Here is a 23772-nt window from a genome sequence, read left to right as displayed (position 1 = left end):
TTGATAGAAATCTTATATTTGGGTACACTTTACATGCAGTTTGTATCTGTTTATTTTCTTCCTTAATTTCGGCGTTCACACATGAAGGAGATATGAGGTCATGCCTATGTGGTATACCAATAACAGTTACTTTTTGGTTTTCTATCGAACTGAGGGCACTTTTGAGACTGATAATAGCGTTAGCTAACTCATTACAATACACGTCATTTGCTCCTTCAATTAATACAACATGACGATTTTTGTTGTCTTGTTTGTCCAGTAAAACGTCCCTAATAATTTCCCGCATTGGTGCTCCTCGTTTCACAAGACTGCATACTTTCAGATCGTAATGGTTTCATAGTACTTCCGGCAGTCCGCGTCAGTGGCTATCTGAGTAGATATTTAACTCTGTGAGATTTCGTGAAGATTTATTATTTATTCTTGGAGACAAATATTTCACTTTGGCACAGATTTTCGCTTCGCTGGTATGCATTTTCTGTTGAAATTCATCGATCTCTGCGTGTTTTCTATGTGAGGCATGTCTTTGTAGTTCATTAGTTAATGAACTTATTATTATTTTATTTGTAGTCTACTTTCAGGCAACCAGAAGCTATCGATTCATTAATAGGGAGACTGGCCAGATAATTGTCAGCAGGGATGTAAAATTCCTGGATGATGAGAATTTTCCAAGTTAAAAAACAGAGGGACTTAAGATCACTATGGACTGGGACAAGAAGCAGTTCTTGAGGACATAAATACTTCACAAACTGAACAAAAAGTTAAACCAGAAGACTATGATATTGAACCCTTTTATGGCTTCAGTAGAAATTGAAGCTCAAGACGAGAGTCTTGAGAATCAAAACATACACCATGTGATCAAAAGTACCCGGACACCTAGCTTGGAATGAGTTACAAGTTCGTCGCGCCCTCAATCGTTAATGCTGGAGTTTAGTATGGTGTTGGCTCATCGTTATCCTTGATGACAGCTTCCACTCTCGCAGGAATACGTTCAATCATGTGCTGGAAGGCTTCTTGGGGAATGGCAGCCTATTCTTTGCAGAGTGCTGCACTGAGGAGAGATATCAATGTCGATCGGCGAGGCCTCGCATGAAGTCGGCGTTGCAAACATCCCAAAGGTGTTCTATAAGATTCAGGTCAGGAATATGTGCAGGTCAGCCCATTACAGGGATGTTATTGTCGTGTAACCAATCCGCACAGACCGTGCATTATGAAGAGTTGCTCGATCGTGTTGAAAGATGCAGTCAACATCCCCGAATTGCTCTACAACAGTGGGAAGCAAGAAGGTGCTTAAAACATCAATGTAGGTATGTGCTGAGATAGTGCAACGCAAAACAACAAGGGGTGCAAACCCTCTCCATGAAAAACACGACCACACCATAACGCTACCGCCTCCGAATTTTACTGTTGTCACTATACACGCTGGCAGTTGATTTTCACCCGGCATTCGTCATACCTACACCCTGCTATCGGATCGCCCCATTGTGCACCGTGGTTCGTCACTCCACACAACATTTTTCCAATGTTCAATCATCCAATGTTTACGGTCCTTACACCAAGCGAAGCGTCGTTTGTCATTTACCAGCGTGATGTATGGCATATGAGCAGCCGCTCGACCATGAAATCCAAGTTTCCTCACCTCCTGCCCAACTGTCATAGTACTTGCAGTGGATCCTGATGCAGTTTGGAATTCCTGTGTGATCGTCTGGATTTTTAGCCTACAAAAATGAGTTGTTTGAATAATTACACATAGTCACACACAAGCTCACTGAGGACCATTGCTCCAGAAATTAGGAATTCTCACTTTGTCTTCACTATACATATTCAGGTGTGTACTTGTAACCAAGTCAAACCTAAGCAGTCTCCACACAAATGCAAACTGTCACAATTATAACCCAAGGAACAAGAAAGATTTGCATGTAGAACCTACAAAAAGAACATGAACTCAGAAACATGTAAGCTATTTTGTGTTAAACTTCATTATGCTCTGCCACAACACATTAAAGATTTAAGAGATATTATAAAATTTATATGAGGACTTAAAAATACTTACTTGAAAAATGTTACTATTCAGTAAATGAATTTTATGAAAATCCAGGTAAAGAAATGGAAAACTAACCATGACAATAAATGTAGTGTCCTTGTTTGTTAAAAGTTATGAGATGCCTTTATTTTGTTTATGTATCATGTATTGCTTCAAAACTTCAATACGTTAGTCTCTACATTTATTATGAATTATGATTAAAACTTAGAATATCTTCAAATAGAATGTAAATGTATTGTTAATTTTATGTAATCTCATTCCTGTAATAGACCAGGGAATTAATCACCTCAAAGGAGGAACTGTGAGAAGTTTTGTATTTTGTATTTATTATATTGCACTTTATAGGACTTTAGCCTATTATATATAGTTTATTGTGTATGAATTCTATATTTAGTAGTGATGAATTTAACCTGATTTATCGTTTGACAAAATGTAAATTTACTGTTTTATTTTTGTGTGTGATTCAGTTTTGTACTGCATTGTTAACCTATTTCTGTTTATGACAAGTCCAATATTGCTTGTTCAATGTAATGCATGCTAAATAAATAAATAAAAGCATATAGATACAAAGTATCACTCTATAAAAAGGCATATTAAGTCAGGTGTTATTAATGCAAAACATCTGCCTTCTGAAGAAATGTTAACTGATGATTTCACAAGACCACTAAGCAATGCCAGACATAAAACATGTGCAAGAAACTGCGGCCTTTGCGAAATAAGTGAAAGAGTGAATGTATATTTAGACTTCATATTGTATGTCTTTGTCAGTTTAAGGGACATGTTGAGAAACACAAATTGATTTCGACAGTATTTTTTGTTTATTCCTTTGCGTTGTAATTAGTCGGTGGTGATTATGCATTCTGGGGTATGTAGTTCCTGTTATGTACGTTCTGATTAATTAAGAAAACGTTAATACAGAATGCATTCACTTTTATATTACAAAATGCTTTACATATCAGCAGCCCGAATTTCACATAAAAATTAAGAAACTGTGCAGTAAGAATACTACAACGATAGTAAAAAGGTCTTCAGTTGCCAGCTATCTCAACCGAACTGCCCTTTCATCTCGTATACTTGTATCTGACTTCTCGATAAAGAGTAAGTAATATTCCTAAAAAGAAATTCAGAAGTAATTTTACTCACTCATTTACTTTTCAGTCGACACTTTATCCTGTATTAACAACACTTTCATGTTTGACGCCCCTAAATGTTTTCAATGAGAACTACATTTTTGTATCCAGTGTTTGTGGGGCCACGTTTTTTCGTTAACGCGTCTGTGAGCTCTTGACTTAGGTTCTGACAATTACATTTACGCCGTCGGAACTTATTTCGGCATTTTGAGTACTGTGGCAGTGGGAAATCATTTTGCACGGTTTGAAACACATGGTGTTTCTTGGAGATGGCGAGAGGGTGCATGTGCAAGTTTTCCTTGTTTGCGGCAGCCCCCCACATGACATATTGACAGAACAGGTAGTGTTACGAACTTTGATTACGACTCTTCGTGTTAAAGCTCTGAACCTCCGATGTTATGACGACGATGTCAACATCAACAGTTCTGCACGTGGGATTGTTTTGGTGGAAACGTTATGTTTGTGTTGGCGCTTCTGGTGTGTGTACTGCGTGAAATAAGCTGAACTGATTAAAAAGAATTAGTAGTAAATTTCTGGAAATACTGACAGACTCAACATGGCGACCTTTCTGAGCTTTTCGGAAATTGTGGAGGAGCCGCGAATTAATGAAGGTATATGATGATTAATTTATTCAAACGTTACTCCTGCACGTTACGTCTATGAAACTGCATGTTGACGTAACCGTTCACAGAGAGTGGAGAGAGAGAGAGAGAGAGACACACACACACACACACACACACACACACACACACACACATTTGACCATTTTAATTACGTTCTTGTTTAGAGTACGAAGTTATCATCATTTTAACCTCGCATCCTTCACAATTTCGTAATTTGAACCGGGCATATTCAATTCGCAATTCAGTTATCACACCTCAACGTGACCAAGATATAGGGGTACACAGCTTTTCATTCTGTGACCAAGACTGATAAATTTATAGCGCTATGGGGATTCCTCAGGCACACAACTTATCAATTTATATGTAATAGTAGACATTTGCGTAATGAACTTCAGATAACATTTATTGACCTCTGAATAAGCACAAGGAACTGTGAACTTGGCAACGACCTATCAACAATGGAATAACAGATAATATTACTGAGTTATGCCTGGAAAAAATATTAATTTAAGACATTCGGATTGCAACCCTCAACACTCCCCCACTATTCAAATATCTCAACTATTTCCATGCATGTGCAAAAGGAATCCTGGGGTAGATTGTCTTTTTCACTTCCAACATCTGTGTCTGCATAGCAGGGAACCAACTCAGCTCCTCTCCCACAGTCCAGACATCATTTAATGTAGCTTTTAAGTGCCCTCAAATGGCATCTCATTGTTTTGCTTGTGTGTCTAATGAAATAATTTGCTGCTACATTCAGGCCCAGTCTTGTAAACAGAGAGCATACACTAAACAATCTGTTAGTTGGCAAAATATTTCGGAATCACGTATCTAATCTTGATCATTATTCTACTCTTGTTTCCTTTCCATTGTGGGTGAGGCATCTTCTACACTAAAATGTAGTCCTATCTGAAATGGAATTCTTTTCCGTTTAGTGTTCTTTAACATTATACTTTGTGGTATCTTGCTAGAGTGGCTACATGTATGCCTTGTGCAGAAATTACATTTAACATGTTTAACAGCCATGAAAGCATTGTACGTTTTGTTGATTTTTGTTTTAGTTGTTGCATGTCATTTCTGTGGCATGTTTGAGATATACCTAACAACGATATGCCATGAAACTACCCAGTACTTGGTTTGTTCACTTATAGTGTGAAAATATGTTTTGCAACGTTACTCAGATCCAATCTTTGCTATTCAAAGACTGTGCACCATCCAAGCAGACCTCACAGAGCAACTCGGAGCATCATTTCTTTTAGTGTATGCAATATTCATGGCTGCTAGCCCTTCCACACAAAAAAGTTGTAGGCCTTGCAGGGATCCTTACAAACAGGTTCTACTATCCCACACCCTCACCTACAAATAGATTTCCCATTCCACATGGACACTACAGATTTTTAGTGATATTGTGTATCTGTTGAAAACATATTCTGTAGAGTGGATACAGAAAGCAAAAACAGTTGTGTTTTGTTTTTAAAATCGCTTTTAGTGTCTTACAATGTAGTCATACACTTAATACCATATAATATTTGTTGTATAAAAAATTGTAACCAGTTGTCAATGCAGACGTCCTAAGAGATTAAATCTTCAGTCCAGTCACAAATCTTTATTTGTATTCAATACAACCATACTTTTGTGAATGGCTGTTGGTGTGATACTCAGTCAGATGGATTTCAGAAGTCAAGAAATACTGCGTACGCCTCATTTTCTTGCATTTTAGATGTCGTGAGAAAAGCGCAAATTGGGTTTTGCGTAATCAATATTGTTGGAGTCCATGCCGGTTGGCTCTGAGGATGTCATCTGTTTGAGATATCTCGTTTTGTTTGAGCTCAGATTAGGTTCTATAGTAAAGTTGATGAAAAAAGATCCTAACAGCTGGACTAGGCTTCGCATGGCTGATTCACATGTGTATCACAGCCAGTCACATAATACGATTTTGTATACATCTCTGTGGCAATGTCTCAGTGTTGTTGCAGCTCTGTAGACAACTTTTGTTTTCACCTGCAGACATTTGTGCTTCACAGTTAATAGCTGGAAAGAGCACTTACAGCTATCAGGGATCATCTTTCACCATCACTGCTGTAGGATACTCTTAACAGATGGCCACTGTTGAGACAGGACGGTAGTTTTGTGGATCACTTCTGCTATTTTACTTGTAAAATAGTGTGACATGCTTTCTTACAGTCACTGGGCACAGTTTTCTGTTTCTTGAATCTGTGGTATATTATGGTTAAAAGGCAGCTAACTCAGATGAAAATTAACGGAATCTGACTGGGATTACATCTGGCCCTGGAGCCTTGTTTAATCTTAGCTATTTCTCAGTGCCACTAACTATAATAATATCTACATCAGTCATCTTTGCAGTGGTGTGGAGATTAAATGAGGCAAGTACTTCTGAATCTTCCTTAGTAAAGGAACATTTGAGAGTAGAGTTCAGCAGATCTGCTTTTCTTTGCTACCCTCGATTTCAGTTCCTGTGTCATTCATGAGTGTCTAGACACCAACTTTGGTGCCCTAACAGCTGTTACATATGGCCTGAATTTCTTTGGATTTTGTGATTGAGTTTTTGATATGTTTCTGCTATGGTAGGCAATGAAGACTTCACATGTTTCCCTCTTGATGCCCAAGCACATTTCACTCAACATTCCCTATCTATAGCCATGTGCTTTGTTTACACCTATCATGCAGTAGGCTATGTTCCTTTAGAAGTTTCTCCAATCGTGAACTATTCTGCTAGGTAAGTATCTATTAAATGCTTGAGCAGCTATTCTTCCAAAACTGAGCCACATTTCTTCTGCATGGTCCTCTTCAGAAATTGTTTCTAGTTCCGTATTGAGATATGACACTACTTCACCTGTATCTAGTTTGCTGATGATATAACTGTTTCTGCTTGTTTTAGCTGCTCTTTGTACTTTAGAAATCATAGTTACTGCAATGGCCCCATGTCCACTGATACCAGCTTCAATATGGGTGCCTTCAAAGCTCTCTCAAAAATCAGTGAAACTCTGGTTGTATGTAGCCCCCAGGGGCTCAGGGTTCATTGGCTGAGTACGGGCTTGGCGACCCCGGGGTCCTGAGCTGGGGACTGGTCAGCGCCGCCAGTCTCCTGTCACCGTAACCCCCGGACATGCTTCAGCGACCACCGTATGGTGCGGCGATGGAATGTTGTGTGCTGCGGGGAATGGTATTCTTGGCTTGACCGCCTGGATTGCGAGGAAGGTAAACCTCTATAAAAACCCCTCAATCTTACGGTGTGCTGCGCGCCTATAAGATGCATGGCTGTTGGGGTGGAACAGTCGCAAGCGGGCAACCTCTGGGGCACCTGCCGCACCCCAGTTGTATACGGCTTACTCAGGCACGTGGGGCTCTGACTGAGCGGACCTTTAGTTCCCTAGCTGCTCGTGGGACCGCAATGGACCCTTCGACCTCTACATTTCCCCCTACCAGTGGATTGGGTGGGCCACTGGTAGGAAAACACACCCCGTCGAAAAAGCGACTTCGTGCTGCGAGTCCTCCAGCTCCTGGTGTTCCTAGAGATTTATCAGACTGTCTTAACAGAGCACATGCTGAAAATCAGAATGTGTTTTTGATTATTAAACGGAAGGACGGTAGCTTTGAGAGGGTTTCTCCCTTTTACATCCACAAGGGTCTTGAGGGAATTGCAGGTACACTGAAATCTGTTAAGTGACTGCGCAATGGTACTCTCTTCGTTGAGACATCTAGTTCCCGTCAAGTCTCTTCTCTTCGGAAAGCACCCAGTCTCGGAGAGTACGCTATCGAGACCGAGCTCCACTCCACACTCAACTATAGTAAGGGTGTTGTGACATGTAGGGACTTGGTGGATATCTCCACAGACGAGTTGAAATCTGAGTGGGCTGACGAAGGTATTGTTGACGTGCAGAATATTATGAAGCGAGTCGATGGGGACCTAGTAAAATTCGACTCGTTTATTCTCACGTTCAGTTGCCCGAGACTTCCAGAGCATGTTAAAGCGGGGTTCTTACGTTTGCCAGTACGGCCATATTTCCCCAACCCAATGCGCTGCTTTAAATGTCAGCGCTTTGGGCATACTACATTGGGGTGTAATGGGCTAGCCACTTGTGGTAAATGTGGTCAGCCTGCCCATGAAGGAGCCGATTGTTCATCGCCTGTGAAGTGCGTGAATTGCCTTGGGAGTCACCCTGTCTGGAGCCGGGTCTGCCCCATCTATCTCGAGGAACGGAAGATACAGGAGATCAAAACATCTAAGTGCATCCCCTATGGTGAGGCCAAGAAGCTCTTTAAGGCCATGCAACCTCCTATGTTTACGACATCTTACGCTTCCGCCCTGAAAAAACCAGTACAAATGGCCACTGTTGCTACGCAAACGGAGGTTGCTAGTGTTAGCACTAATACCTGCGTTTGCCAGTGCACTTGTGCTGCTGCGGTTGATTTGCAACCTGCGGCTCTCCCCGCAACGTCGGACAAGGCCGTGGTTGCTGACATTGGGGTACTTCCTGCCTCTTCCCCTATGCGCCTTCTGCCCAGGCGAGTAAAGCTCCAACTGCTGACAAGGCTCTGCATTCTAAGCCCTCTAAGACAAAGACGCCGAAGGTGAAGATTTTGCCACCTGAGGAGACTGGTCAGGGTCAGTTCGATGACGAGGCCATCGTACTGTCTGACATCTCCCGTGGGTCGTCATCGGAGCTGATGGACATTGATGTCGACCGGGGGCGCTCTTCTCGCCCCAGGAATAAATCTCCGGGCAGTACGGGCTCTCCTCCAAAACACAGAGGCAGGGTGAAAGTTCAGCCACCCTGATCACTGGCTCCCATATTACAGTGGAACCTGAATGGGTTCAGGACGCACGTGGCCGAACTACAACTCCTTGTACGTGAGTTCCCTTTGTGCTTATGTCTCCAAGAGACACATTTTCGGGGCACTGATGCTCCTTCTTTACGGGGCTATACCGTCTATCGGAAAGATGATCTGACGGGGGAAAGGGCAAAGGGTGGTGTTGCGGTTTTTGTCCGTGACATGCACCCCTCATCTGAGCTCCCTCTCGTTACAGACTTGCAAGCAGTTGCAGTTGACCTTCTTGTGGGTCGGCGGCTCACAGTCTGTTCACTTTACTTACCACCTCAGGATGCGATAGACTCTGAGGCTCTCACAGACCTTATTAGCCAACTTCCCCGCCCATTTCTTCTTCTGGGGGACTTCAATGCTCATAATGTCTTATGGGGCTCTTCGACTACTTGCCCCAGGGGTCGCATTCTGGAAAGCCTCATGATGTCTGAAGATCTTTGCATCCTCAACTCTGGTGCTCCCACTCATTTCTGTACTGCTTCTGGGTTGTCATCAGCTATTGACCTTTCCTTTTGCTCTCCAGCACTCACGGATTCTGCACTGTGGGAGGTTGCTGCTGACCTCCATTCTAGTGACCACTTCCCCCTTTGGATTCGCCTCCTGGATGAGGCTATGGCATTTCCGGTACCGCCCCGGTGGCACCTCTGCAGGGCTGACTGGACACTTTTCAGCCAACTGGCTGTTTTGGAACACCGTGCCAGCGTCCACCAATGGGTAGACCATGTTACAGCCGTGATCTCCCATGCTGCTGAATTGTCAATCCCGCGGTCATCCGGTCATCCCAAGAGGCGTCCTGTCCCTTGGTGGACCACTGAGTGCCGCTCAGCTATCCGAGCCCGCCGTGCAGCTCTGCGCCGCTTCAAGTGCCGTCCCTCAGCTGACAATCTTGCGGCCTTTCGGGTGGCAAGGGCCAAGGCGCGGCGAGTGATTAAGGAGAGCAAACGACGGTCATGGCAATCGTTCTTGGACTCCATCTCTCGCTCCACTAGTTCTACGGAAGTATGGGAAGCCATCAGGGGGATTTCCGGGAAACTCGGCCAGCTACCTGTCGCGGCATTGCTGCATCAGGGAAGTCTCCTCACGGCGCCGAGAGACATTGCCCAGACACTGGCCATGCATTTTGTGGAATATACTGCCTCTATTAACTGTGATCCAGATTTCTGCCGCTACCGCACTGCCATCGAGAGGGGTCACTTGGACTTCCGGTCTCCTAATTCTGAACCCTACAACTGCCCCTTCACAATGTGGGAACTGGATTCGGCGCTGTCTGTGGCTCATGATACTGCGCCTGGTCATGATCAAATCCGGTATAGCATGCTGCAGCACTTGTTACTGCCTTCCAAGGAAGTTCTCCTGAATTGTTTTAATATGATATGGTTATCCGGCACGTACCCTGACTCGTGGAGGGAGGCGATTTTGATACCCCTCCTCAAACCAGGGAAGGACTGAACGCATCCCAGTAGTTATCGGAGTATTGCTTTGACAAGCTGTGTCGGGAAGACGTTGGAACGCATGGTCAACCGTCGCCTGGTTTGGCTGCTCGAGACCAGGCAGCTCCTTAGCCCCTCTCAGTGTGGCTTTCGGAGATGTCGTTCCACTATAGACAACTTGACCCTGCTTGAGGCGGCCATCCAGCAGGCCTTCCTGCGTAACCAGCATTGTCTAGGTGTCTTCTTTGACATTCATAAGGCGTATGACACTACTTGGCACTGCCATATCCTCAATCAACTCCATGAGCGGGGCTTTCGTGGCCATCTCCCCATCTTCATTCGGTCCTTTCTTTCCCACCGCCTCTTTTGCTATAGGGTTGGTAATGTGCTATCTGATTTGTATGTGCAGGAGAATGGTGTTCCTCAGGGAAGCGTTTTAAGTGTCACCCTCTTTGCTGTCGCCATTAACAGTATCACGTCCACTATCCGGAGTCCTGCCCAATGCTCCTTGTTTGTGGACGATTTTGCTGTTTTCTGTTCTTCCTCCAGTCTTGTCACTGCTAGTCGGCAGTTGCAGCTTACGATACAGCAATTAGAGGCATGGACTGCGAAGACGGGTTTTACCTTTTCTGCAGACAAATGTGTGTGTGTTCATTTTAATTGTTCTCGACATCTTTTTACCTCCCCTGACTTGCGTCTGAGGGACACCATTCTTCCTTTTAGCGACACTGTGCGGTTCCTGGGCCTCACTTTTGATTCAAAGTTGTCGTGGTTGCCTCACCTTAAAGACCTCAAGATGCGGGCCCTGAAGGCACTGAATATTTTGAAGTGTCTGAGCCATCGGTCCTGGGGAGCAGATCGGGCGCGTCTGCTGCAGTTTTGTAGGGGTTTCGTCCGATCGCGTCTTGACTATGGTTGCACCGTGTATGGGTCAGCAAGGCCTTTGTATCTGAAGATTCTTGACGCAGTACACCATGAGGGTATCAGGCTGGCCACTGGTGCCTTCCGTACTAGTCCCATCCCCAGCCTGTGTGCTGAGGCAGGGGAACCGCCGCTCGCCATCCGGCGGAAACTCCTCATGGTGCGATGGGTGTGTCAATTCCTTGCCTGTCCTACCTCCCGTGCGTACCCTGCCGTTGCCCGACCGCCTATGGAACGTCTCTTTTCCAGTCGTCCCAGGGCAACGAGACCATTTGGGATTCGTGCCAAGCATTTGCTTGAGTCCCTTGGTGTGGAGCGTGTGGCCCCCCAACGACAAGGTTTTCCTCGCCTGCCTCCCTGGTTGCTCCAGAGGCCCAGCGTCCTTTTAGACTTGTCGGAGTACTGGAGGAGCTACACTCCTGCGTTTGTTTTTACCTCCTTATTTTATGATATTGTAAACCAGCATCCCGACCATGTACCAGTATTTACGGATGGCTCTAAACGGGGGGACTCTGTTGGTTGTGCTGTTGTTTTCCCTGATCGACTTGTCAAGTTACGGCTTCCTGCGGCGTTTACCATCCTTGATGCCGAATTGTTTGCGATCTTGCGGGCATTGGAGCAGATGAGATGTGTCCCCAGTCGTAAGTTCCTCATCTGTTCTGACTCCCTGAGTGCCCTTCAGACCATGCAACACTTGTACCCAGCGGATACGGTCGTCCAGAACATCCATGATGCCCTACTCCACCTGCAGCGGCAGGGGAAGGAGGTTTCCTTCTGCTGGGTGCCGGGGCACGTGGGTATTAGGGGAAACGAGCTGGCGGATGTGGCTGCCAAAGATGCATGTTCCCTCCCTCACGTTGTTGAATGTGCCATCCCCCTCCATGCTGTTACCTCCCTCCTGCGTTTTCGCGTTATGCGTCAGTGGGAAGAGGAGTGGCTGGCAGTCGGTGAAAATAAGCTGCGTCTGGTCAAGGCCACCACGCGGCCATGGCGTACGTCCTACCAGTCATGCAGGCGGGATGAGGTTCTCCTCACTCGCCTCCGCATCGGGCACAGTCCCTTCACACATGGTTTTTTACTCCGGCAGGAGGATCCCCCAATCTGCAGTGCTTGTGGCGTACAGATTACTGTCCGCCACATTTTACTTGACTGTCTTTTATTCTCTGACCAGAGGGCGGTGGTTTCTTTGCCACCGGATTTGCCCTCTATTTTGAAAGACGACGCATCGTCTGTGGTTAAGGTTTTACGGTTTTGTGTCCTGTCCAATTTGTTGCCACGGATTTTAGGGAGAGGGTTTTAATGTGCTGCTGGATGACTGGCTCACCCTGATTTTAGGTAAGAGGTCCGCCAGTCACGAATACCTCCTTGTTTCCCTTCAGTTTCTGTCCTCCCTTCCTTGTGTTTCCTTTCCTTTTTTAGTGCACTCCTTCTCCTCTTGTTTTGCCTCTGTATGTGAGGATTTGGAACTGCGTCAGGTCTGTGTCTTTTAGCTGTTCCCCTTGTTCGCTGTTCGTCTTAGTCCTTTCACTACATGTGTTCCTGTTTTTATGCATTTGGGCGCTGATGACCCCGCTGTTTAGCGCCCGTAAACCTCAAACACACACACACACACACACACACACACACACACACACACACACACACACACACTCTGGTTGTATGTAAATGCTGTCAGTGTAACCAAAATTAGTGTTTAGACACAGAAACTGAAAGTGAGGGTAGCAAAGGAAAAGCAGATACATTGAACTCCATTTTCAAATATTAATGTGGCTCATGGTCACTGATACCTGCTTGAATATGGAAATCTTCAGAGATATCAAATCAGTTTGTTGCCATCAGGTCTACTATATTTCCATTATGATTAGTCTTCCAGACCATATGTTCAAGGTAGTTTTCAGGGAAGACATTAAGTTCACAGGATGTCTTGTCAGACCAACCATTTACTAAATTGTGATTTACCCATTGGATTCCTGGATGATTAATGATGACAGTATGGCTTGTATTAGCTAAGTCTGTTTTTCTCTAAAGTTTTTGGTTACATCTGGATGTGAGCCTGGTGGTTTATAGACAGATGTGATAAGAAGTTCATGCGTGCCCTTGATGCTGAGTCATGCTCAAACAGTCTCACATCCAGTGGATTTGAAATGTCTACTTCTAAAGTCCTTTAGGCAGGTTCTGTACATTGGGAGAAATGCCACTACTTTGAAAATGTCCATTGCTCATTTTGCTGCTGTTTTTGTGTAATATCATTAAACAAACGGGTTAACAGAAGGGTCCGATTCCATCCCTCTACTTTGACCAATGACGTCACCAATATGGGGGAAACGACCATTCACAACAACTCCCATACCGCTCCTATGACGTCATCAGGTGAACATGACAACAAACACGAAAACAGATTGAAAAAAAACCACCAAACAGATATTCCTTCAAAAATATAATGAAACTAACGGGACAAGTGGGGGAAACCCTTTTAAGTGGGGACAAACCAAATACACTCCTGGAAATTGAAATAAGAACACCGTGAATTCATTGTCCCAGGAAGGGGAAACTTTATTGACACATTCCTGGGGTCAGATACATCACATGATCACACTGACAGAACCACAGGCACATAGACACAGGCAACAGAGCATGCACAGTGTCGGCACTAGTACAGTGTATATCCACCTTTCGCAGCAATGCAGGCTGCTATTCTCCCATGGAGACGATCGTAGAGATGCTGGATGTAGTCCTGTGGAACGGCTTGCCATGCCATTTCCACCTGGCGCCTCAGTTGGACCAGCGTTCGTGCTGGACGTGGAGACCGCGTGCGACGACGCTTCATCCAGTCCCAAACATGCTCAATGGGGGACAGATCCGGAGATCTTGCTGGCCAGGGTAGTTGACTTACACCTTCTAGAGCATGTTGGGTGGCACGGGATACATGCGGACGTGCATTGTCCTGTTGGAACAGCAAGTTCCCTTGCCGGTCTAGGAATGGTAGAATGATGGGTTCGATGACGGTTTGGATGTACCGTGCACTATTCAGTGTCCCCTCGACGATCACCAGTGGTGTACGGCCAGTGTAGGAGATCGCTCCCCACACCATGATGCCGGGTGTTGGCCCTGTGTGCCTCGGTCGTATGCAGTCCTGATTGTGGCGCTCACCTGCACGGCGCCAAACACGCATACGACCATCATTGGCACCAAGGCAGAAGCGACTCTCATCGCTGAAGACGACACGTCTCCATTCGTCCCTCCATTCACGCCTGTCGCGACACCACTGGAGGTGGGCTGCACGATGTTGGGGCGTGAGCGGAAGATGGCCTAACGGTGTGCGGGACCGTAGCCCAGCTTCATGGAGAAGGTTGCGAATGGTCCTCGCCAATACCCCAGGAGCAACAGTGTCCCTAATTTGCTGGGAAGTGGCGGTGCGGTCCCCTACGGCACTGCGTAGGATCCTACGGTCTTGGCGTGCATCCGTGCGTCGCTGCGGTCCGGTCCCAGGTCGACGGGCACGTGCACCTTCCGCCGACCACTGGCGACAACATCGATGTACTGTGGAGACCTCACGCCCCACGTGTTGAGCAATTCGGCGGTACATCCACCCGGCCTCCCGCATGCCCACTATACGCCCTCGCTCAAAGTCCGTCAACTGCACATACGGTTCACGTCCACGCTGTCGCGGCATGCTACCAGTGTTAAAGACTGCGATGGAGCTCCGTATGCCACGGCAAACTGGCTGACACTGACAGCGGCGGTGCACAAATGCTGCGCAGCTAGCGCCATTCGACGGCCAACACTGCGGTTCCTGGTGTGTCCGCTGTGCCGTGCGTGTGATCATTGCTTGTACAGCCCTCTCGCAGTGTCCGGAGCAAGTATGGTGGGTCTGACACACCGGTGTCAATGTGTTCTTTTTTCCATTTCCAGGAGTGTATAAACACACACCCCACTACACCAAACGACAAAAAACACTAAAGTAAGAAGACCCCACAACCTTCAATCTCAAAAATTTCACCACCACCCCACTTAGCCATCCATTCCGAGACGCAGGAACTAGTAAGCCTCATTTCTTCACGACACACTGAACACTTCACGACTTCAGCCAACAGGCCGAATAGCTGAAGAAATTTTATTAGAGACAACGCACTGCCCCATCATCGCCAACAACTGAAAACTGTTTGCCTTGTCCATCATATCCATATCTACCAAAGACATAAACAAAGCAATTTACTAAAATTCACACACGACGAACAGAAAAAAGAACTACAATAATGTTGACATAACAAAACCAAAATCGTTAACACACCAAAAAATATTGCGCTGAAAACACAGTCACCACTGGTACCACACACGTGCAATGCTACCACACAAATGAACCCTATTCGCCTCATAACATGCTACCCATAAACACACCACCAGAGAGAAACACCGACCATAACAATACGCCACCTTTAAACACGACACACCTGCAAGCTAAACCAAAAACATCACCTAACACACAACAGATAAACACACCACCAGAGAGCACCACCTATCACATCAAAATGACACCTACAACACGCCACTCACACAAACTAAACTCCACGCCGTTGTGACGTCACACACCACAACAGAATTACGTTACGGTTCAAAGCCGACAGGTGGAATTGGACGCTTCAGTTGACCCCAAGGTGCTACTGTAATTTTCCCGCTGTCAGCTGTTTGCATACTGACAAAGTCAAGATCTATATCATACAAATATTAGAGCTGTAGAGTTGTTCCAGGATGCTAGAATTCATGTTTTCCAATACTAGCACAAATAATAATATTGCTGCATGTAATGTCGTATATTTCTCTCTCTAGAGGTTGAGTACCAGTCTCATCCTCATTGATGATACGGTTTAAGAACGTGTCACAATTGCATTGGGCTAGGAGGTCAACAGCAAAACTGTAGTATTTCATTCCATTGTTGTGTTAATTTTCTGGCCAATCATACATATTTTGGTACTTCAGTAAAAGTGCACTTACAATGTATTATGGCGCTTGTGTTGCATACTGCTGTTGCTAACATTTCACGTGACAAATTAAGGGAAGTGAACACAATGAATTGTGAGTTAGATGTGAGTAGACAGTCGCATTACTTGTTCAGAGTTTCCTATGCTTCATAAATGATGGTACATGGTATTTTATTTCATTTGCAAAAACTGAAGCTAAAACATTAAGTCCATCCTAACCACAACCTTAGAAATTGTGACTGGTGAAAAAAAGAAAGCTAAATATTTCCAGAATGATTTTTCACTCTTCAGTGGAGTGTGTGCTGATATGAAACTTCCTGGCAGCCTGGCAGATTAAAACTGTTTGCTGGATCAAGACTTGGACTCGGGAACTTTACCCGTTGCAGGCAAGTCCTGTACAGATTGAGCTACCCGAGCATGATACATGACCTGTCTTCACAGCTGGCTGAAATAAAGCTTTGAGGATGGGTCGTGAGTCGTGCTTGGTTGCTCAGATGGTAGAGCACTTGCCTGCGAAAGGCAGAGGTCCTGAGTTTTAGTCTTGGTCCAGCACCCCATTGTGTCTGGCGTAAACTCAACTTCGATGAAGCATTGCAACCTGCTCAGTGGTAAATCACCAGATTTACTTGCTTGTCCACCACTGCTCCACCTACCTCCGCTTTTCCTCCTGTAAGCTTCAGCAATGCACGCTTGTCAGCTTGCAGCGAGCAATAGATCATGGGTCTCTAGCAGAACTCTCTGAAATCAACTATGGATCATCTCACCCTCCCATCTGCTAAAAGTTGGGTGAGGTGGAGAGGGGGGGAGGGGAAGCACCATATAAGCCTCCTTGTGAACATGACATTTACTGTCGGGCTTAATCTGTCTCCGATAATGCAGCTGCCTTCCTTTCTACACCTTTTGAGAGGTAATGCATTGATTATGCCATTAACTAGATAACCACCATTTCTTATCATTTGCAACCATCCTTTGCCGAGCAGATCAACCATAATTTAAGGGCAGCCTTAAATATATACCATGCTAAGAGTCAGTCATGTTTTGACAGGTCAGTGAGATGGTTGAGTTTAGCCTTCAATACTGCATTTCTTGAAGCCCATAGAACTACTCCTGCTCAGTTGATGCTGGGCTATCCGGTCAACTCGAAACTTTCTAACTGGTGGATGATTGGTGACCTGCTGCCAGACAAGGTTGACCCATCAGATGTTAACACTACGTGGAGCATGGCATATTGAAATATTGCTCATGCACATCAGGAGCATCAGGAGTGTAGTTTCGATACTGGGGATTTGGTTTATGTGCAGAATTTTGGAGCTCAAACCAAGGCCTGTGAGAGAAGATTCTCCATAGTTTTGCAGGTCCATGCAAAACTGTAGGAAACATCTCTCCTGTCAGTTTCTGACTGCAGCACACCAAAACGAGGAAGCGAATGCAGGTCCAGTTTAGTCAGATTAAGCCTTGTGAGTGCGTTTAGTGTGGGATGTTTAGACAGTCCATAATCGATTACAGAGTCTTACCATTGCCCGCATTGTATTACTCACTGTGAGGTGGTGAGTGTGCAGCACCAAAGCTTATAAGTGGAAAGTGCAGTCTGGTGGAGACAGTATTGGAAGGGCCAGTGAATGTGGTGGTTCACCATCAAATGGATTGCAGTGCTTCATCAAAGTTGACTGTACAGCAGGCATGAAATGGAGTGCCACTGAAATGTCCTTTAAAATTGTAGTACACAGAAGTGGTAGCTGAGCAATAGTGTGATGTGTTATTAAGCCGTTGTTCATGGGCTTACATGGAAATACAGTGTTCGGCATGAAGTAAGTTCCTCGTTGCAATGTGTTGACACTTTTGTGGCTTGCTAAAAGTGGAATATAATTGATGCAAAACACCTTTAGTTGCTCTCACATTGACTAGGTGTTGTGTACTGATGGAAAGTTATTCTACGTAGTTTAACAGTAAAGAGCTTTGCTTCAGCATGATGTGGGTGAGTTTCTGTAAGTGTTTACAACTTTTTTCATCGCCTCTGCTTTGTTTGTAGTACTTTTGTCCTGCTTCTGATGGCAATGAGCTTTATTAGCCTTATATGAATTTGGTATGACAGTGTGCTTGCCTTTCAAAGAACAGGTATTTTGTTTCCATATGTGTGTCAGGTTGTTTTAAAAGCTTTTGTTTGATTCCTGTTTTATTAAGTTACCTTAAGTGTGCCAAATTTATCAGATATGCTTTCATTCAATAACCTTAAATTTGCAATCATTGGCCTATTATCTTGTCATGGCAACTGTTCACTAATTGTTTATTGTTGGACATTATTGCTAGTGTGTGTGTTGCCTTTTCAAGTAAAGTAATCTGGTCCCTTCAACCCCCACCAACCAACCTAGTGAAGTAATGGCTGAGTAATTTTGTGGCTCTGACTATATTTTATTTAAAGTCGATTTTTAAAATTTTCTTACTTGTGAAAATATATTATGAATTATAGTTACTGCCATTGTCGTATGATCCTGAGATGGGGCCGATTCTGGGCTTGTGAAATCATTATGTTAGTTGTTAATGTAAGCTCGCTTCTTGTTTTATAAGTTTCCTGTATCAAGCTATAATCAGAATGTTTCCGATATGGCTGGCAGTTGCTGTTGGCGTAATGCGGGCGTGATGTGCCCCTTTTCTAACAGCCTTTGTAATTAACAGTGTTTTTGGATTGCAGCTATTTATTTGATGTAAAATATTGTAATAAAGTGTAGTGATTTTAAAATTGTTGCCTCTCAACCTGTTGTTGTTGTTGTTGTTGTTGTTGTTGTGGCCTTCAGTCCAGAGATTCTGTTTGATGCAGCTCTCCATGCTACTCTATCCTGCACATGCTTCTTCATCTTTGAGTAACTACTGCAACCTACATCCGTCTGAACTTGCATAGTGTATTCATCTCTTGGTCTCCCTCTACGATTTTTAGCCTCACGCTTCCCTCTAGTATTAAATTGGTGATCCCTTGATGCTTCAGAATGTGTCCTACCAGCCAATCCCTTCTTCTAGTCAAGTTGTGCCATAAATTCCTCTTCTCCCCAATTCTATTCAGTACGTCCTCATTAGTTACGTGATCTACCCATCTAATCTTCAACATTCTTCTGTACCACCACGTTTTGAAAGCTTCTATTCTTTTCTGTCTAAACTATTTATCGTCCATGTTTCACTTCCATACAAGGCTACACTCCATACAAATACTTTCAGAAACGACTTCCTGACACTTAAATCTATACTCAGTGTTAACAAATTTCTGTTCTTCAGAAACGCTTTCCTTGCCATAGCCAGTCTACATTTTATATCCTTTCTACTTCGACCATCATCAGTTATTTTGCTCCCCAAATATCAGAACTCATCTAATAGTTTAAGTGTCTCATTTCCTAATCTGATTCCCTCAGCATCACCTGATTTAATTTGTCTACATTCCATTATCCTTGACTTGCTTTTGTTTGTGTTCATATTGTATCCTCCTTTCACGACACTGTCCATTCCATTCAACTGCTCTTCCAGGTCCTTTGCTGTCACTGATAGAATTACAATGTCATCGGCAAACCTCAAAGTTCTTATTTCTTCTCCATGGATTTTAATTCCTACTCCAAATTTATGTTTCGTTTCCTTTGCTGCTTGCTCAACATACAGACTGAGTAACATTGGGGATAGGCTACAACCGTGTTTCACTCCCTTCTCAACCACTGCTTCCCTTTCGTGCCCGTGACTCTGATTACTGCCATCTGGTTTCTGTACAAATTGTAAATAGCCTTTTGCTCCCAGTATTTTACCAGTACCATTTCCAAAATTTGAAAGAGAGTATTCCAGTCAACATTGTCAAAAGCTTTCTCTAAGTCTACAAATGCTAGGAATGTAGGTTTGCCTTTCCTTAATCTAGCTTCTAAGATAAGTCGTAGGGTCAGTATTGCCTCACGTGTTCCAATATTTCTACGGAATCCAAACTCATCTTCCCTGGGGTCAGCTTCTACCTGTTTTTTCATTTGTCTGTAAAGAATTTGTGTTAGTATTTTGCAGCCATGAATTATTAAGCTGATAGTTTGATAATTTTCACACCTGTCAACACCTGCTTTCTTTGGGATTGGAATTATATTCTTCTTGAAGTCTGAGGCTATTTCGGCTGTCTCATACATCTCACTCACCAGACGGTAGAGTTTTGTCATGGATGGCCCTCCCAAGGTAGCTCTAATGGAATGTTGTCTACTCCCGGGGCCTTGTTTTGGCTTAGGTCTTTCAGTGCTCTGTCAAATTCTTTATGCAGGCATCATATCTCCCATTTCATCTTCATCTACATCTACATCCTCTTCCATTTCCATATTTCCCTCAAGTACATCCCCCTTATACAGACCCTCTATATACTCATTCCACTTTTCTGCTTTCTCTTCTTTGCTTAGGACTGGTTTTCCATCTCAACTCTTGATATTCATGCAGGTGGTTCTCTTTTTTCCAAAGGCCTCTTTAATTTTCCTGTAGGCAGTATCTGTCTTACCTCTAGTGATATATGCTTCTACATCCTTACATTTGTCCTCTAGCCATTCCTACTTAGCTGTTTTCCACTTCCTGTTGATCTCATTTTTGAGATGTTTGTATTCCTTTTTGCCTGCTTCATTTACTGCATTTCTATAGTTTCTCCCTTCATCAATTAAATTCAACATTTCTTCTGTTACCCAAGGATTTCTTTCCCCCATTCCTGTCAATCGTTCCCTAATGCTCTCCCAGAAACTCTCTACAACCTGCGGTTCTTTCAGTTTATCCAGATCCCATCTCTTTAATTCCTACCTTTTTGCTGTTTCTTCAATTTTAATCTACAGTTCATAACTAATAAATTGTGGCCAGAGTCCACATCTACCCCTGGAAATGTCTTACAATTTAGAACCTGGTTCCTAAATCTCTCTCTTACCCTAATATCTAACTGAAGTCTTCCAGTGTTTCCAGGCCTCTTCCATACAACCTTCTGTCATAATTCTTAAACCAAGTGTTAACTGTGATTAAGTTATGCTTTGTGCAAAATTCTACCAGACGGTTTCCTCTTTCATTCCTTATCCACACTCCATGTTCATATACTACTTTTCCTTCTCTTCCTTTTCGTACATACTGAGCAAGGTGGTGCAGTGGTTAACACACTAGACTCGCATTCGGGAGGACGATGGGTCAATCCCGTGTCTAGCCATCCTGATTTAGGTTTTCCATGTTTTCCCTAAATTGCTTCAGGCAAATTCCAGGATGGTTCCTTTGAAAGGGCACTGCCGGAGACTGATGACCTTGTAGTTTGGTCTCTTCCCCCAAATCAACTCAGCCCAACCCAACCTTTTCGTACTGTCAAATTCCAGTCCTCCATAACTATTAAATTTTTGTCTCCCTTAACTATCTGAATAATTTCTTTTATCGCATCATACATTTCTTCAATCTCTTCATCATCTGTAGAGCTAGTTGACATATAAACTTGTACTACTGTGGTAGATGGGTACTTCTTGTCTATCTTGGCTACTAAAATGCATTCAGCATGCTGTTTGTAGTAGCTTATCCGCACTCTATTTTTTTATTCATTATGAAACCAATTCTTGCATTACCCCTGTTTGATTTTGTATGTATAACCCTGTATTCACCTGACCAAAAGTCTTGTTCCTCCTGTTACCGAACCACACTAATTCCCATTAGGCCTACATCTAACTTTAACCTATCCATTTCCCTTTGTAAATTTTCTAACCTACTTGTCCAATTAAGGGATCTGACATCCCATGCTCCAATCCGTAGAACACCAGTTTTCTGTCTCCTGATAACAACATCCTCCTGAGTAGTCCCCACCCGGAGATCAGAATGGGGGACTATTTTACCTCCAGAATACCATACAGTAAGGCTGCATGTCCTCGGGGAAAAAAATACTCCTCAACCTATAGTCATTCAAAGCATTTAAAATAACAGAGTCCATTTTAGTTGGAGAACTACGAGGAAAAATAGATCACCTATTGTAAAACATTTGTAAGACTGCTAGGGATTCGTTTCTTGAATATTGTTCTTTATCTGCATTTGTTACAAAGTTGCAGCCATTAGAGAAGGAAAGGGAAAGGAGACACAGCTCCGTGAACCTCATTGGGCGTGTTCAGTTAACATTGAATACATTGACAAGCACTCAACTTTCTTCACTGTGAGAAGGTATGGAAAGACATTCATCTTTTGGATGACTGGTATTGAATCCGAGGAACTTCTCCCCAAAGAGGCTTCTCCTTGCAGGGTAAACAGTTGCTTTTTTCTTCACTGCATTAGAAAATAGTATAGATAGGCAAGAAGAGGTACTGCTTCTCTGTGGCATTCAATTTTGAATGTAGTGGTGTAGCTGCAAGCAAGTAGTGGTCAATTTAACCAGTGAAAGTAAACGTACGAAAAGCTGATGAAACACAGCAGCAAGCTGTTTATGTTTCATGACATTTTCTTATATAAGAATCCCTTTCAGCATGTAGTGTTTGTGTGTCAGAAAAATTACATAGCAGCTTGTACCTCACTTCAGAGCAAATAATTAATTCTTAATTAGACTTTGTTCCACTTAAGGGGGAGAAAGCATCCTCGTGTATTACATAGGATTCAGTTTCTGAGTGAATTTTCTGTTATTTGACTTTCTGCTCTAAAACACTGATCTACTAACATTGTTTTTGTAAAATTATAATTTATATTTCCATACCTTTAAAAGTTAAAAATGACTGAGCTATGAGCCCTCATTTCCTCACATGAATTACTGGTGCTTTTCTTTCTGTCTTTCTGCTTTTCTTAATATTGTGTTTACATTTGTTTAAGATGAAGAAGCTGAAATATCTTCACTTGATGAAGACCATGAGATGGCTGAAAATACTAATGACAGTGACTGTGGAACAGACACAAGCAAGAGTGCAACCGAGGGGACAGGTGTCATTGGTGGGAACCCTGGCTGGGCTGATGCAATGGCCAAGATCCTGAAGACAAACAAGCCAAAAAATAAGAAAACCATTGTGTTAGCTAAAGCAAAGAAGCTGCAACAAGTTGCAAAAAAGGAAAAACCTTCAGTAGAAACTGATACTGCTGAGAAAGAAGAAAAAGATACCACTGTAAAATTTGAGAAAAATGCTATGAAGGATTCCAGAAAGTTAAAGGTGAGGCCCAATTTACATTTATTAAAAGTAATGAAATTGTTGTCAGCTCCCTATTATTTTCACTGTTCTGCTCTTTGCATTAACATGATCCTAATTTTATATTTAGAAATGCAAAGAAACAACAATAGACTAGGCAGACCTCAAGTACTGATGGGCAGGAACTGCTGAGCATTGTTGAGGGTGGTTGTAAAAGTTACGTGAAATCGGTGGGAGTTTTAAGTGTCCTTATGGCGTCAGTGGTGCTTCCACTGTGTGCTGCTGTTGGCATTTTGTTTCTATTGATTATAACCAATCAGGTGAGACAGGTCTTAGTATACAGTAGCCACTGAGAATCACTGAATCTATTGACTTGTTTCGGCAGAAGATATGGCTTTATTACTTTTGTTTTCAACATGGATGTTGCTAGATTGAAGATTACTGATCTGACTGTTGTTGATTAAAAAGTTGTTTAGCTGTTTTTGTATGTATTTCTTGCATTGTATATTTTGCTCGGAATACTACAGAATTTCTTGGAACATTGTTTCATATTCCAGTGCGATAGTTTCATTGTAAGTTGGTGAAGCCTGTGAATATGACTGGAGGAAACCTGGCTGTGGTAACAGACTGATCTGTAGCATAGCCCAGTGATTGTTTCAAAAACTTTGTGGGGTATTTTCAAATTGTCCCATTTCTGAGG

The 23772-nt window shown here is 43.5% G+C and overlaps 1 protein-coding gene across 1 annotated transcript in view; it reads left to right on the top strand.

Moving 5' to 3' along the window:
- Positions 1–3513: 3513 nt before the first annotated feature.
- Positions 3514–23772, top strand: part of LOC124625560 (RRP15-like protein) — a 62773-nt gene continuing 42514 nt past the window's right edge. Inside the window, exons 1-2 of the mRNA XM_047149180.1 lie at positions 3514–3782; positions 22765–23096. Of these exons, the coding sequence (XP_047005136.1) occupies positions 3728–3782; positions 22765–23096 (387 nt within the window). The 5' untranslated portion in view covers positions 3514–3727. The remainder of the gene's footprint in view (positions 3783–22764; positions 23097–23772) is intronic.

Source organism: Schistocerca americana, chromosome 1 (assembly GCF_021461395.2).
Source record: "Schistocerca americana isolate TAMUIC-IGC-003095 chromosome 1, iqSchAmer2.1, whole genome shotgun sequence".
NCBI classification, from domain to species: Eukaryota; Metazoa; Arthropoda; class Insecta; order Orthoptera; family Acrididae; genus Schistocerca; species Schistocerca americana.
The sequence above is the reverse complement of the archived record's forward strand: the minus strand, read 5'-3'. Positions and strand labels throughout refer to the sequence as shown.